This window comes from Mustela putorius, unplaced genomic scaffold (assembly GCF_011764305.1).
Source record: "Mustela putorius furo isolate JIRA1106 unplaced genomic scaffold, ASM1176430v1.1 tig00003858_pilon_pilon_pilon, whole genome shotgun sequence".
Taxonomy (NCBI): domain Eukaryota; kingdom Metazoa; phylum Chordata; class Mammalia; order Carnivora; family Mustelidae; genus Mustela; species Mustela putorius.
Window position 1 is genome coordinate 43,511,595 of NW_025422010.1, and position 16,646 is coordinate 43,528,240.

Genomic DNA, 16,646 nt, shown 5'->3' on the forward strand with positions numbered 1-16,646 from the left:
TGGGCCTGGGATGGTCCACGTGGCCTTTTCCTTGGCTGAGGGATCGGTTGGGACTTGCTCCTGGGGGAGCAGTGAGGGCGGAGGGCAGTTTGTAGGGGAGCACCGCACAAGCCTGCATTCCTGGGCCTTTGGGTCAAACCCTCCACAAAAAACCTCGGCCAAGGAGCCTTTGTGGACTGTGGCTAAGGGAGTCAGGCCCGGCATTCTAACTAACATCCCCCTCCCCCGGCCCCCGTGGCCTCTGGCAGGTTCAGACCAACTCCCGCAGCCCGCTCACGGCGCCAGCGATCAGTGTGCTGGGAAGGGCGGGCCGGGCGTCCAGGCTGCGGAGGCGCTTCGGAGCCGGAGCGTCTTTCTTAGACGGGGCTGGTGTTCCTGTCCAACCAGGTGAGAGCCCACCCGTGAGCCAGCCGCCCTGAAAAGCGGGCGGGAGCAAACGGCCACCACCACCAGGGGCCCGGGCTGCCTGCGGCCGGCAGGGTGTCGCGTTCTCACTTCCCTGCTGATGAGAGATGCGCGCGCGGGGGCGCAGGTGGTCCGGCCGGGGAGGAGGCTCCACCCGCAGCAGCGCTCCCCCGCGGGAGTCACCGTGCGTGGGCGGCGGGGGGTGGGGGGCGGGGGGCAGGGAGCGTGGCGACAGTTCAAAGGCAGCAGCTGGGTGCAGCTTGTCAGAAGGGCCCGGGAAGTGAAAGTCCACCGGGCATAGGAAAAGGGAAGAGAAAACGGCAGAGAGGGGAGGGGCAGCAGTCGCCGGGGGCAAGGGAAAGGCAAGTCTCGGAGTGGCAGGTGTCGTGGGCGCTTCTGCCAGGCACCTTTTCTTGGAGGAGGGGACAGCAAGGCTGAGTCTTAGAACCAACGCCTTGCATCCTTCCCACAGCCCGTTCGGAGGGAGGAGCAGACGCCAGGTAAGTGCTGTCCAAACGCACACAGCATCCTTCTTCTCCTTCAAATGCCTCATTTCCACCTCTAAAAAGTGGCACTTGATTATACTCGAACACTTTAAAAGAAAATAGTAACTGCAATTTTCGTCCAAGGTAAAGTTAATTACTTTCCTCCAGTCTGTCTCCCCAGAAAATTGCTTTAAAAATAAGAAAAGAGGGGCACATGGGTGGCTCAGTCCATAAGTGTCTGTCTTCAGCTCAGGTCATGGTCCCAGTGTCCTGGGATCAAGCCCCCCATCAGGCTCCTGGCTCAGCAGGAAACCTGCTTCTCCCTCTCTCACTCTCCCTGCTTGTATTCCCTCTCTCTGTCAAATAAATAAATAAAATCTTTAAAAAAAAAATAAGAAAAGATTTTGGTGATGGTAGGGTAATCTGCTTTTCCCCTGAGTTGAAAGTTCAAACCCTTTGCATAAATATTCATTATAAGAATCTTTTATCACTAAAAGGATGCCAACTCTACCTTTAAAAAAAAAATGTTTTGTTTTTGTGTTTGATGAAATTGTTATTTCCAGCACCCTCCACTCTGTGATGTTCCCTTTTGTGCCTGTGACACCAAGTGAGACAGATGCCACGTTCACTTGTTTGGACCAAAAACTATGTAGTTTTAAGGCTGATTTGGAGTCTCCTAGGAGAAGAAAGAGGCTGGATAAATTTTAGGTGGTTCAGTTAATGTTCGTCACCATCCAGTTCCTCACCCAAAATAAAGCATGGCACCTAGTAGGATCACTCAGCATGTTTCCTGAATGAGGGATTTTGGAAAAAAGAAAGCCGAGTTTATCATTGAAAAGCATTGGAAGTAGATGGCATCACAGCTGTGGACTGCCTCCTGAATCAGTTGGTTTTCCTTCCTATTCCCCTCCTCAGGAGATTTTGCATTCAAGGACCTAGAGGTCTGGAATGTAGAGTCTAGGGTCTTGCATTTAGAACTCTGGGTCCAGGGACGAGCTGTATCACCTCCTCTAGGAGGCTGTTAGAAATGTGGATGCTCCGTTCCTACCGGAGTCACTGAATCAGAATCTGCATGATCGTGTTCAAGATCATGTTCAAGTGGAAAAAACACCGTTTGAAAGTATCTGGGCCACTTCCTTTTGGAGACACCTGGTCAGGAGGCCCTTCTGGGTCTTGACTTCAGATCTGGGTTGCAGGACAGTTCCATACTGCACTTTGTACAGAGCGCTGGAGACCACAGAGGGTTCCAAATCCAGCTCTCCTATTAAAGGAACTTCATTACATGGGCAGGTGATGTAAAAAGTTAAAAAAAAAAAAAAAAGAGATCAGTCTCAGAGAAAACTTACAAAAATAGTACAAAAAACTTCTGCATATCCTTTACCCAGACTCACCAATTGTTAATATTTTCTCTCTCTACTTATATATTATTTTGGAATTAATGGAGGGCTAGTTATACACATAGGTCTGCCTTTCCCCTTAATACTTCAGTGTGGACTTACTAAGATTAAGGACATTCTCTTACATCACCGAAACACCAGGGCCAGATTCAGGGGGAGGCAGGGAAGGTCTGAGTCAGTGGCCCTGAGAGGGCTTCCTAGGAGCCTTGCTTACCGCACCCTAATCCTGACCCTGCACATATACTTGCCCAAATCGGGAAACCTAACATGGATTCAATACTATTATCTAATCTACTGTCGGTATTCCAGTTGCATCAGTTGTTCCAAGAATGCCCCATTTTTACATACCCAACTCAAGACCATGCACAGCATTTCATCGTCATGTCTATTGGGTGTCCTTCAGTCTGAAACAGTTCTTCAGTCTGTTTTCCATGACGACATTTTTGAAAGCTATAGACCAATTATTTTATAGAATGGTCCTCCATATGGTGACAAGTTATTTTTAATCTCTTGATGGTTCAGTTTCACCACCTATAGATTGAGAATCATTCCTGCTTCATGTTGAATTGAATAAATTCAACCATCTTATAGTCATGACACATGGCTGGTGTACATGGATTTAAAAAGTTAGCTAATACTAATTAGCTTCTTGTCAGTACCGCGTTAAGTGCTTCACCAGCATGATCTCACTGAGTCTTCCCTATAGCTCAGTGACACAGGCTCTGTTTTTGTCCCTGTTTCACAGGTGAAGAAATGGAGACTTAGAATGATTTGTCCACTGTCTTATAGCTAGTAAGGAGTGAAATGGGGACCTGAACCAAGTCAGCCTGCCTCTGAGGACTATTTGCTTAGTAACCTTGTTAGGGATGCTTACCTAAAATGTTAAGGTTTTTTGTTTGTTTATTTGTTTTTAAAGATTTATTTATTTATTTGAGAGAGAGAGAGAAAGAGAAACAGGGTGAGGGGTAAGGGAGAGGGAACAAATCTCAAGCAGATTCCCTGCTGAGTGTGGAGTGTGGAGCCTGACTTGGGGGTCGATCTCATGACCCTGAGATCATGACCTGAGCTAAAATCAAGAGTTGGACACGCAAGTGACTGAGCTACCCAGGCACCCCTAAAATGTAAGATTTAAGATAAAATGTACATAATATAAAATTTACCATTTTGATCATTTTATTTTCTCTTACCTTTATTGAGATATAGTTGACATACATTGTGTAAATTTAAGGTATACAATGTGATGATTTGGTACAGGTACATATTGTAAAATATTATCATTATAAGGTTAGTAACATATTATTCATTTTACAAAATGACATTTTTTTTTAGGCGGTGGAAATATTTAGGATCTCTTAGCAGCTTTCAAGTATATAATACAGTCTTGTTTTTTTTTTTTTTTTAAAGATTTTATTTATTTATTTGACAGAGAGAAATCACAAGTAGATGGAGAGGCAGGCAGAAGTAGATGGAGAGGCAGGCAGAGAGAGGAAGGGAAGCAGGCTCCCTGCTGAGCAGAGAGCCCAATGCGGGACTCGATCCCAAGACCCTGAGATCATGACCTGAGCCGAAGGCAGCGGCTTAACCCACTGAGCCACCCAGGCACCCCTATAATACAGTCTTGTTAACTAAAGTCACCATGCTATATGTTAGGTCCCTAGATCTTATTCATCTTATAACTGAATATTCGTACCCTTGGACCAACATTTCCTCATGTCTCCCCAGCCCCTGGTAACGACCATTTGACTCTTTGTTTCTATGAATTTTAACTATTTTATTAATTTGTTTGTTTGTTTATTTTTAGTGAAGAATGGTTGACACACAAAGTTACACTAGTTTCAAGTGCACAAGTTTATTAACTATTTGAAAGTATACAACTCAGAGTCTTTTAGTATTGTCACAATGCTGTACAAACATCAGCATTAATTCCAGAACATTTCCATTACCTCAAAAAGAAACCCGTGTCTTTCAGTTCCCCTCCTTCTATCCCCTGATAACCACTAAATCTGCCAATCTTTCTGTTTCTATGGATTTGCATATACACACAATGGAATACTACTGAACAATAACAAGGAGCTAACTACTGATATACACAGGAACATTTTGGATCTCAAAAACATCACGCTGAGTGAAAAAATCCAGATGCAAAAAAATTACGTGTTGTAAGATTCCATTTATAGGGAATTTTAGAAAAGCCAAAACCTTAAAAACAGGAAGTGTGGCAGTGGTTGCCTGGGGCCAGGAATGTGGGGGTGGGGGTTGACTTGACCGCAAAGGGGCCAAAGGCAGTGTTCCAAACTGGATCGTGTGATGTATACCTTTACCCAAATCCATCCAACTCTCTATGTTAAAAAGTTTGTCAATGTAAATTGTACCTCAGTAAAACCGTAAAAACACAAACATACATGTTCTCCATACTTACCAGCATATCTTCCTTCATAGTCTGGCTCTGTATCTCTTTCCAGCCTCCCCTCCCCTCACCTCTCACCTCTCTCCTCTACGCATTCAGTCAACAAACATTCTCTGACACTTGCTGCATACAAAGTCCTCAAGAGAACTTCCACCCTTAGGGAACTCACAACCTAGTCAGAACAAAGATAGGGCTCCCAATCCTGATAAACATCAGGGATCCTAGAGGATCACCAAATCTTCTTCTTCTCTTCTTTTTTTTTTTTTTTTTACTCATCTTATTTATTTTTGTAAAATAATCTCTATACCCATCATAGGGCTCAGAGTCATGACCCCAAGATCAAAAGTCCCATGCTCTTCTAACGGAGCCAGCCAGGAGCCCTGATTATCAATTGAGTCTTAAAGGAGAAGAATGAGAGCATATACGTTCCAGTCACTTTGAATTCCAAGTTTGAATCAAGGTTCAGTTTAATTTTTTAAAGAAGTAGTGCATTTTACAGGGTTCAAGAATAAACGATATTAATAGTGAAAAGCTTGCTCCCATCCAGTTCCCAGTCCACCCTATACAACCTATACAACCATTGTTGTTATAAACGCATACTATTTTTCTTTCTTTTAACAGAAAAGATAACATAATATACATATCATTTTGGACTTTGCATTGTCATTTCGCAGTAAACCTTTGAGATCTGTCCATAAGGGTACAGTGAAAACTACACTTTAATTATAGTTATGTAACATTTCATTGTATGGATGTATCATAATTTATTTTATCCAGTCTCCTTTAGGTATACATTTGAGTTTTTCCAACAACCTGTTATGGCAAACAATACTGTAATGGGTACCCTCTTTATAAGGGGTGTATTGGGTTTTGTTTTTTGTTTTGTTTGTATATATGTATATCTATGGCTATATATTGAATTCTTTTTTCATCCATTCCACAAACATGCCAGCCACTTTCATGTCTGTAGCCTGTTTCTCTGCCTTGAAAGTCTTTACCCAGTCCTTTTCTATTGGCAAACTCCTACTTTACCTCAAAAGCCAACTCAAATGCCACATTCTTGTGAAGGCTTCTGAACTCCCACAGGCAAGCGTTGTTCCTTCTCTTGTTTTCTCACCGTATTCCATGACCCCATCATCAGAATGATCTATTAACACGTCATTCTTGCCCCAGTAGAGTAGGATTGACTCAAGGGCATGGACTATAGTAAATTTATCTTTGAATCCCTTTGTAATTGGTACCTGGTAAGTATTGAGGAAAACGTGCATTGCATGAATGGTTAGGACTGACAGAGGGGTCTGTACTGCTCCTGTCCCTTGCTGTCAGCTGCCTCTTGGTTTGTGCCAGACAAAGGTGGGCTGTGATTTCCCTTCCCCTCCCACCTAATTCCTTCCTTCCTGCCTCCACCCCTTCCCTACCCTTGGGATTCTGTCCACAGCTGCCTTTGTGGCCCTTGCTGGATCTGGCATGGATAGCAGTTATTCTAGCTTTTCAGTACATTAAGATAGATAAATAAACAAATAAATAAGTAAATAAAATGGAGCATTGGTTCCACCCATCTTCTCTTTCTTCATCGAGTCTTTGGCCTCTTATGAAGCTCAAAGAACATATCCCTTGAGGGCCAAATGCACATCAGTTGCTCTCAAACATAATTTCCTGCACTTCAAGTCAAAGGAGATGACAGAGTTTACTATTGTGCTTTAGGAAAGTGGGAAATGCTTATAGTGTTTAGGTTAAGCAATCTTAAATGATTTTCAAGGGCAACTTAGATTCTTTTTTAAAAACATTGGGTTAACTCTGAAATGTCATGAAACTCATGGCTGGCCCTGTCAATTGCTAGGTCACTTCTGTATTAAAAATTATTCTATTTCTGCCTTGCTGGGCAGTGCTGGAAGTGGGAGCTCTCCCTCCCTCCACTTCTGGAATGAAAAGCCAAAAGCTCTATATTCTCCTGACCCTGGAGAAGCTCCAAGTCCGGGATGTGAGCCATCAAAGAAAACAACAGGACAAGAAGGCTTTCAAGCCTTCCCAGGGCAGAGATGGAGATGGGATTGAGATGTTTCACCTGAAGAAGTCTCAGGAAAAGTGGTAGCTTAGGTCCCTTGGAGTTCTTTGGGATGGTGGTCTTCAGAATTTCTTGCTTGCATGTCTCTTCAAAGAAATTTGAGAAACCACGCTTCTTCTTGTACTTTTAAAGGTCATATCTAAAATGTTTCATCTTAAGTTTAAATAATGGCAAAGTTTGTTATTTCTGGCATAATAAGTATTGGCATTTTAAAATGAGATTGTTACATCATTCTGTAAGTGTATCCAAGGGGATCTAAATATCATAATGTACCTATCATCCATTTAAAAAATACATGAACAAGCTTTTCTTAAAAAGAAATCCTACATCACTCTTTTTCTCGTTATCTTGCATTTCCATTCCACTTGCTCCTGAACATGATAATATGAGATTTTAGGCTGGAAAGTCTTTTATTGATCAGCCTATCATAGTTCCCTAAAAATTAAAAAAAATTTTTTGATTGAGTCTCCAAGTTTAAAACATTCATCTTGACCGTATTATTAATACAATCTTCAGGGGCGCCTGGGTGGCTCAGTCAGTTAAGTGTCTGCTTTTGGTTCAGGTCATGATCTCAGGGTCCTGGGATTAAGCCCAGAGTAGGACTCCTTGCTCAGAGGGGAGTCTGCTTCTTCCTCTTCCTCTGGTTCTGCCCCCCTCCACATTGTGCTCACTCACTCTCTCTCTCTCAAATAAATAAAGTCTTTAAAAATATATAATTTTGAATACCTAATTGGTATAAACAACATAAAATATTATAAATTTTGATGAACTACTAAATTTAAAAAAAAATTATTTATTTATTTGACAGAGAGAGAGAGAGTGAGAGAGGGAACACAGGCAGGGGGAATAGGAGAGGGAGAAGCAGGCCTCCTGCTCAGCAGAGAGCCTGATATGAGTGGGGCTTGATTCTAGGACTCTGGGATCATGACCTCAGCCGAAGGTAGACACTTAATGACTGAGCTACCCAGGCACCCCGATGAAATATCAAAATTAAAATTTAGAATAGTTTTTACAGGAATAAGATATAGTTTAGATCAACTCTATCGCTAGTTTTCACTGTTTTGGGGAAGAAGCATGAAACACCTGTTCATTTATTCAACAATTTATTAAGCACCTCCTATTTGTCAACAGCAACTCTAGTCACTTAGGATACGTTAGTAAACGTTACAGAAAAATCCCTGACCTCGTGGAGCTTACATTCTAGTGGGGAGGGGCAATAGATAATAAGCAATAAGCATAAGTAAATAATACAGCATATTAGAAGAGCTATGAAGAAAGATAGAGCAGGGTAAGAGGGATCTGGGGTATAGTGTAGGGTTCAAAATGAGTTGTGATTTTAAAAAAATGTTAGGATGGGCCTCATTGAGAAGATGGCATTTGACTAAAGATGGTTAGGGAGTTCGGGAGTTCGGGAGTTAGGGAGTTAGCACTGCAGACACCTGGGGGAAATGTGTGCCAGGCAAAGGGAAGTGCCAACGCAAAGGCCCTAACTCAGGAATGTGGCTGGTATCTAATACTAATAAGGCTGTAGCAGATTCTTCCAGGAGAATAATAGGACATGAGATTAGAAAGGTAACGATGGAGTGCGGTGGTGGTGCAGATCTTGTAGAACCCTGTAGACTACTGTAAGGACAAAGACTTTTACTCTGAGTGAGACGAGGAGTCATTGTGGGGACTTAAGCAGAGGAGTGACATGATTTGACTTATGTTTTGGGAGGACCCCTTTGGTTAGTATGTTGAGAATAGACTCTAAGGGGTAAGACTGAAAGCAGGAAGAGCTTTTGGAAGACTAATCCCAACATGAGATAATGGTGACTTAAACCGGGGGGTCGTAGCAGTGGAGATGCTAAGGGAGGCTCTGAATCTAGACTAGATATGAGATGTAAAAGAAAGAGGGAGGTCCAGCATGACTCTAAGGTTTTTCATCTGAGCAGCTGGAAGAATGGACTTGTCATCAACGGAGACAGGAAAATTGGTGGGTTGAACAGTTTGAGGGAGGATGTTTTTCAGTCTGTGGCGAAAGTTTGAGATGTACAGTAGACTGCTGGGTATCAGAATCTGGAGTTCAGATGAGAGGTCTGGGCTGAATACATAAATTTGGAAATGTCATCATATATGATGATATCATGTATCTCTGATACTGGTATTGAAAGTTAGAAGGCCTAATGAGACTCACCAGTGAAATGAGTATAGATAAAAAAAGAAAAGAATCCAAGGAATGACCCCTAGGTCATTGCCAGGCCCTAGGTCTGGGAAAAGAGAATCAACAAAGAAGAAATAAAACAGGGAAAGACGGACCAGTGATGAAGGAGGAAAACTAAGATGATACGGTTTAAAAAAAATGTGAATCAAGTAATTAGCTGTGTTAGCTGTTACAGACAGGTCGATCAAGATGAGAATTCCAAATAAAGCATTGGACTTAGGCAATATGAAGTTCATTGTTGACCTTGATACTTTTGATAATGTGGTAAGAATAAAAGCATGAATGGAGTTGAACTAAGAGAAGGTACGAGCCCGGCTCAGCTGGACCCCTAAAATATGCCACATATGTAACCTTGTGTGCATTGTTATGATTCTATTATATATGTATATAGTCCTATCATAGGCATTGTATTTGGCATGTTTTTGAACTTTTTATAAATTGTATCATATGGCATGTATTCTGCTACAGAGAGGGGGAGAACTAGAGACAGAAAGCATAGAAAACTTTTAGAAGTTCTGTTGGAATTGAAGTAGAGAAATGGGGTCGTAGTTGATGGTGGAAGTGAATCAAAGAGATTTCTTATGATTAGAGAAGTAACTGCTTATAAGTGATTTGAATGACCCAGCATAGCGGGAAACACTGATAAGTAAGGGGGGTGTAATAGCTGGAGTGATGTTGATGATCTTGATTAGGCGAGCCAAGATTGGGATTCGGTGCCTTAGCAGAGGGACTGCCTTTGGCTAAGAGCATGGAAAACTCAACTACATAATGGAGGGTAAGGTGGAGAAGAGGTTAAAGATGTTGGTATGTGGGTACGGGTAGATGAGATTGTGGGATTCTGCGAGATTTTCATTTCATTGCTTCAATCTTTTCAATGAAAAAGAAAGCAAGGTTGTTAACTGAGAAATGAGGATGAAAGGCAAGGAAGTGTAGGTTAGAGGGCAGAGAGGTGTGAAATCCAGAAGAATGGAGGAAAGAAGTGGAATTCTGGAGCAGCACTAAGGGCCCACTGGTGGTTAAAAGTGATGAAATTAAAGTGAAACTCACTAGTGTGATTGTGTTTTTCTCTAGCCACTTTCAGATGCAGGGGTACTGGTGTGGAGTAGGTGGACAGCTGGCTTGACCAGGATTGTGGTTTTGCCAAGCATGCAGAGCAAAGGGAGAAGAAAGTACTGGGGTTGAAGGTGTGTGCAATGGAGTGATACAATGATCAGCCAGGGGTTTAAGCTGGGTAAGTACAGGAGAGAGTGGATATGTACTTTGAACAGTTGCTACAAGGAAATTTGGAAATGAGATGGTGTTCAGAGTGTAAGATGTTTGAAATTGTGATTATGATGAAACTGCAGTTTGGTAAGGCTTCTGCGATTCTGCCGATGGGAGTGAGTGGTTGAGTTAGGGTAGGCCAAGATCTCTGGAGGAGAAGTCAAAGAACTGAGAGGTCTGGGTATTGGGAAGATCATCCACATGTACATTAGGAGCACCTAGAATTAAGACCAAAGTGGTATTGGAATGACTGATGGGAGCAAATAGTGAAAAAATGAAGGGAAATGGAAGCAACGATGAGGGGTCCTGGATAACCAGATTTAAACCTGCACGTTAGTAGTGAGAGGGGGATGATCTATTGAGGACCAAGGAGGACACCTACCCCACTTCCAGGGACAGTCTGAGAGGCTTATGGTCGAGTTGCCTGAGATGGCCAAGTTGCCACCACTTGGGAGGGTGGCAAGGGCTTCACTGTTCCAGGGGGAAAGTCAGGTTTCCCTTAAGCAAGAAAGTGAAGACAACCTGGAGAGAAATTCTGAGGAGGCTGGGTTGCAGGGATTATTATTTGCATAAATAAATTGATGGGGTAGTGGACTGTGATGTGGCCCCACATGATCCCTGCCTCCTGGCAGTCATGCCCTTGTGTGGTCTCCTTCCCTTAAGTGAGGTGAGAGTGGGACTTGTGATTTGCTTCTGGCCAGCAGAGTATGGCAAAGCTGACGGGATGTATGTGACAAGGCATACATGATTATATTACAGAAGGTTGTTACCAGCATCTTACACTGAGACGCTCCCCCTTGCTGGCTTTGAAGAAGGAAGCTGCCATGTTGTAAGCTTCCCTACAGAGAGCGCCACATGAAAAAGAACTGAAGGGACCTCCAGCTGACAGTGAGCAAGGGGCCGAGGCCTTCAGTCCTACAGCCAGCAGGTAACTGAATGCTGCCAACAGTTTGGAAGTGCATCCTCTCCCAGTCAAGCTTCATTATGTGATCTTGCAAAGGACCCAGCTAAGCCCTGCTTAAACTCCTGACCCATAGAAACTGTGAACTAACAAATGTGTGTTGTTTTAAGCTGCTAAGGTTTTTCTTTCTTTCTTTCTTTCTTTTTTTAAGATTTTTTATTTTCTTATTGACAGATCACAAGCAGGCAGAGAGGCAGGCAGAAAGAGAGAGGGGAAGCAGGCTCCTTGCTGAGCAGGGAGCCCAATGTGGGGCTCCATCCCAGGATCCTGGGATCATGACCTGAGCTGAAGGCAGAGGCTTTAACCCACTGAGCCAATCAGGCGCCCCTAAGCTGCTAAGTTTGTGGTTAAATTGTTATAAAGTAATAACTAACACAGATGAGAATGGAAGAGGGTTAGTTACAGCGATGTTACTATTAGCTCCACACACATCCAGTGCAGAGCCCAAAACAGGGCTTGAATTCACGATCCTGAGATCAAGACCTGAGCTGAGATCAAGAGTCAGCTGCTCAACCAAGTCACCCAGGTGCCCCTAGAGTGATGTTACTTTTAACTCCTTCTGAGGTATACTGCCCAGCAACCACATGCTAATCTATTACTAAATCACCTGCTTAGACCTTCCTTCAATTATGTTGATAGCAAAGAAATGGAAACAGCCTGACTTGGGAAAGAATTTATAACCCATTCATTCAGGTCATTCACTTTCTCATCACAACACCAAGTTCTGAATTGTCCCTTTGAATTGCCCTGGAGGTTTTACATCTTGGGTTGGGATGCCTGGGTGATTCCGTCAGTTGAATATTGGGCTCTTGATCTGGGCTCAGGTCATGATCTCAGGGTTGTGGGTTTGAGCTCCTCATCAGACTCAGCTCTCAGCACGGAGTCTGCTTGGGATTCTCCTTCTTCCTCTCCCTCTGCTCCTTCCCTACCAGCACACTCTCTCTAAACAAAACAAAACAAAACAACCAAAAACATCTTGAGTTGATGATGCACCTTAAGTAATGGGTGAGAGTTTTACTTTGTTCCATCAGGTGGGACAGTTTTGAAAGGGGATGCTTTGTCCTCAGGTGATTTCTCAAGCTGAACAATTTTATTAAATAGTATATATAGCAGGGGCGGATCTTTACATGAATTACCTTAAGACTAGTCTTGGAGGGGCACCTGGGTGGCTCAGTGGGTTAAGCCTCTGCCTTCGGCTCAGGTCATGATCTCAGGGTCCTGGGATCGAGTCCCACATCGGGCTCTCTGCTCAGCGGGGAGCCTGCTTCCCTTCCTCTCTCTCTGCCTACTTGTGATCTCTCGCTGTCAAAAAAAAAAAAAAAAAAAAAAAAAAAAAAAAAAAAAAAAGAATACATTAAAAAAAAAAAGACTAGTCTTGGAAATTCTTCCTGAACCCCAGGAGTAAGGACCATTGAAGATGACAGTTATAGAGTCTTTTTAGCATAGGAGGTAAGAGCACAGAATGTGATGGTAGGGAAGACAGCATGGAAATAGGGTGGGGGGTAGGACACTGTGTGTGAAAGGTAGGAGGGTGAAGAGACTTAAGAAATGATTTTAGAACGCCCCAGTATTTAGTTTTCATGTGACCCTGAATGGAAGTATTTTCTAGGTGGTAGCAAAAAATAAAATAAAAATTAAAAAATTATATAATTAGTATGTGCTTTCTGAAACTTTTTAAATATAAAAGAAATCCATGCATCTTGGAAAACTTTCAAATAGAGTATTAATTCAAAGGCAGAGTTTATGCTTTTCCCTATCCAACAGGTAACCTAGTTAACAGGTGTGTTGTAGGTCCTTGAAGGTCCCGTCCAACTCTGAGGTTCCACCGAAATCTCTTCTACTCACTTTTCCTAATACCTGACCAGATTTCCAAATTCCCAGATTCCTCGACTCTCCTGTGCATCCCTTAAGCCCAAAAGGGTTTTGGCAAGTTTAAACAGTTTTGGATCTAGTGATCCAGGGCTGGTGGAAACGGAAGGTGCGGTCGTCGCCAGTTTCTTTCCAAAGTGAACCGCTACAACCACCTTCACCCCGGAGCTGGCTGTCCAAGTCTCATTTTTGTGCCCGCAGGTCCTCAAAACACAAGGGCCGGCTGATCGCTATTTATAAACACTTACTGGACGCCCACTCTACTCCGAGCTCTCCCGCGCTGCTTGAGTACTTTTCTGCAAAGGGATGCCAATTTTTCTGATGAACTCCCTCCAAGCAGCCCTTTGTGCGGCAGCGCCCTAAGCCAGGGCCGGAGCCCAGAACGGGACTCTGGGCAGCCAGCCGACTGGCGCTGCCTCACGGGCGCAGGCGCAGAGCGACCCTCCCGTCACTCCGGGCGGGAGGCGGGGGCAGCAGGGAGAAAGGAAAGCTGCGGGGGAAAAAGGGCCAAACCCTGAAATTACCCGGATGTGGTCTCCGTGCGCGCATGCTCAGTGTCCTCTCGACAAGTTGGCAGCAACAACACGGCCCTGGTCGTCGTCGCCGCTGCGGTAACGGAGCGGCTCGGGTGGCGGAGCCCGCGTTCGCGCCCGCCCGCTCTCCTCCGAAGGCCCTTCCCGCCCTCCCCTCAACTCCACAGCCGCTCGGGGGGCGGGAGCGGGTGAGGGGAGCCGGGCGCCCCGCGAGAGAGGCACCCCGCCGCGGGGCGGCCCGGGAGCTCGAGGCGGCCCGCGCAGGCAGCGGCGCGGCGCCGAGGAGGGGCGGCCTGGCCCGGACGCGGCGGGGCGGGGGCCGAGGAGCGCTCCCGGCCGCCGGGGGAGCGACGGGCCCGGCGGCTCCGCGGACGAGCGGCGGCGGGAGAGCGGACACTCCTCGCCATCGCCCGAGCCCAGGTAACGCGCCATATCCCCTCCCCTTCCCCCGGCCGGGCCCGCGCACCCCGCCCGCAGCTTCCCCGCCCCGGGGCGGGCTCCCTGCGGCGGCGGCGGCGGCGGGGAGCGAGCGGGAGGCCGGCGGGTGCGCCGGGAGAGCGAGAGCGGCCCCCCGGACGGGCCGGGCCGGCGGGGCCGCGGCGCCTCGCGTCCCCGCGTCCCTCGGGCTCCGGGCTCGGTCCTCCGGCCCCGAACTCCCCTGGCGGCGTGTGGCAGAATCAAGTTGAACTCGGACCGGGACTCCTGCCGCGGCCGCCGCTTCTCTTTGTTGTTCTTGAGTAGTTTCGCTGTCCGCCCCAGCCCGGGCTGGAGTGTGGCGCCTAGGGTATAGATGAAAGTTGTAAATGGCCTGCCGTCCTTTCTTTTTCTCAAGGAAATTTTTGTTTTCTCTTTGTCCTTTACTTTCCCTTCATGGTTGGTGGTGTCATTCCAGGTTTTGTTTCTGGCTTTGATTTGTTTACTTTTGGAGTATGGTGGGTGATGGCGGTATGCGGGCAGCAGCCTCAGCACCTAACTGACCGCCACCCCCAACCCCACCCCACCCCTAATAAAAAATAAAGACACAGTTTATCTTATTGCTGGGACTATAAGTACTGAGCGTGAAATTGGTGTAGGATGTAGGGCGGTGGCTCCATCACATGCCCCAAACTGGGGTTGTGATTTCTCAGGCAAGATTTTCCAAAAAATGGGTGTGTGTGTGTGTGTGTGTGTGTGGTTAACTTGAAAGATTTCTTTGCGGGTATACGTAGGTTTTTAAAAACTCTGTTGGTGATTGATAGCTATTTCCCCCCTTGAAAACCCCAGCAATTTTTTTTTAATGAACGTATGTATTTCTAATTATTTATTTTGAATTTAGTTTCTTAATGCCTTTAATTTTTGCATCACACTTGAGGGTGAAATTGCCGGTTATTCCGGAATTATAAATACAAAACAATGTGGAATCATTTTAATTAGTCCGAATTAATTATTTAAAGGCATGTAATATTGGCTAATTTTTGTTAACAACCTTTGACTTTTGCCAGAATTAGCATCTTTTTAGGCTTGATGGCCGTTCGATTATGTGGCTTTTAAAAAGTAGGTTCAGTATTTTTGTTGGAAGAGACCATGTCGTCTTAAGAGAGAATAAAGAAATGCATATTTTCACAAAGTAATCAGATTTAGAACATTGCATTGGGATAAATTTTAGTGTGGATTTCATAAATTGCCTTTGCCTTGTTGTACAGAGACTAAATATATTTCAGTTGAAATATAGCATAGTAAGTTCTAATGTGTAACTTTTCTTTTTCTGCTAAGGACTTCTTATCTTCCTTTTTGAAAAGTTCTGATGTGCTTAGTATATGACATTTCAAGTTGTAAATGATATAATTAACATTTTAAAATATGATACTCTGCTAATGTTTCATAAGTTACGATTTTGTTTTCTTAAAAGGGCTTGTTACAGAACAGAGTAATACAGACAGGCTAAGTATTTAGAATTTGCAGTATTTTTAGATCTAAAGGTGATAATGAATTATGTAGGTTTAAGTTGTTAGAATTAAAGCTAAAAGCCTTTTTAGAGAAAATTGATAAAACATTTTGTGACTCTGTTAATAGAAGTGGCTTTTTCTTTGCTTTCCAGGTTTTTGGGTTTGGTTGCTTTAAAGAGGTATTACATCTTAATTTTTTTTTTTTTTCCTTGAAGTGGGAGTGCCCAAGTAGAAGCTTCTCTGTTTAGCTAAAGTCATTGTAAATCTTGAGCTTAGGAAAGAACTGCAAATCAGTTGCAGATTTAATGAAAATTTGGGCTGAGAAAGTGAATTTGAAATTTTAGAATATGTTTTATATGGATCATTGGCCTTTCTGATGACTTTGCTGCTTGAAGTAATTCTGCTTATACTGTGAAGCAGCAAATCTTATTTCTAAAAATCTACGTATGCTTCACTTTCTTTTTCTTTTTTTTTTAAGATTTTATTTATTTATTTGTCAGAGAGAGATCATCAGTAGGCAGAGAGGCAGGCAGAGAGAGAGAGAGGAGGAAACAGGCTCCCTGCTGAGCAGAGAGCCCGATGTGGGACTGGATCCCAGGACCCTGAGATCATGACCTGAGCTGAAGGCAGCGGCTTAACCCACTGAGCCACCCAGGTGCCCATGCTTCACTTTCTTAAGCTGCATTTTAGTTGAGCTGTTTCTTTGTGTGTGAATTATTTTTTCTGCATTCCCCTCTAGGTGCCCCCCCCCACCCCAAATTAAAGAGCAAGCATTAAACTCATTTATGCTGCCCAGTCGCACTGTACCTCTCTGGGTTGGAAGCTGGGTTTTTTTTTTCTTTTTTTTTTCCTGATTGAACTGGTGTCGGACACTATTCTCATTGAGCTGTAAATTGCTGAGGCCTCTACTAGGGCAGTTAACCCTGCAGGATCTGCCTTGTTCATTACATTTAAAATGTGTAATTTGTCTCATCTAAAATTCTGCCTGTTTTGGTGAGTACATTATTTTTCTTATGTTTAAACTTAGTTCTACATTGTCCACCTCTAGCTCATGCCCAACTTTTTTTTTTCATTCAGTGATTTTTAGAGTGAGTGGGTCTTTAAAATCTTAGTTGACCATTTCAATGCTCATT

General features: G+C 44.1%; 2 protein-coding genes across 6 annotated transcripts in view; one reads left to right on the forward strand and one right to left on the reverse strand.

Moving 5' to 3' along the window:
- Nucleotides 1–250: 250 nt before the first annotated feature.
- Nucleotides 251–958, reverse strand: LOC106004214 (classical arabinogalactan protein 9-like). The gene has a single exon (XM_013048541.1). It carries the CDS (start codon nucleotides 956–958, stop codon nucleotides 251–253), a length of 708 nt encoding a protein of 235 aa, XP_012903995.1.
- Nucleotides 959–13,601: 12,643 nt separating this feature from the next.
- SMAD4 (SMAD family member 4) overlaps nucleotides 13,602–16,646 on the forward strand; it is a 57,261-nt gene continuing 54,216 nt past the window's right edge. For 3 of the 5 annotated variants that reach the window (XR_006602128.1, XM_045065632.1, XM_045065633.1), the window contains exon 1: nucleotides 13,602–14,008. The gene's annotated coding sequence lies outside the window, so the exon portion shown is untranslated. The remainder of the gene's footprint in view (nucleotides 14,009–16,646) is intronic. The other 2 variants (XM_045065630.1, XM_045065631.1) reach the window with 2 other exon arrangements.

Excerpts from the sequence above, each read along its gene's own strand:
- LOC106004214 (XM_013048541.1), bottom strand. The coding sequence starts at position 958 with ATGAGGCATTTGAAGGAGAAGAAGGATGCTGTGTGCGTTTGGACAGCA.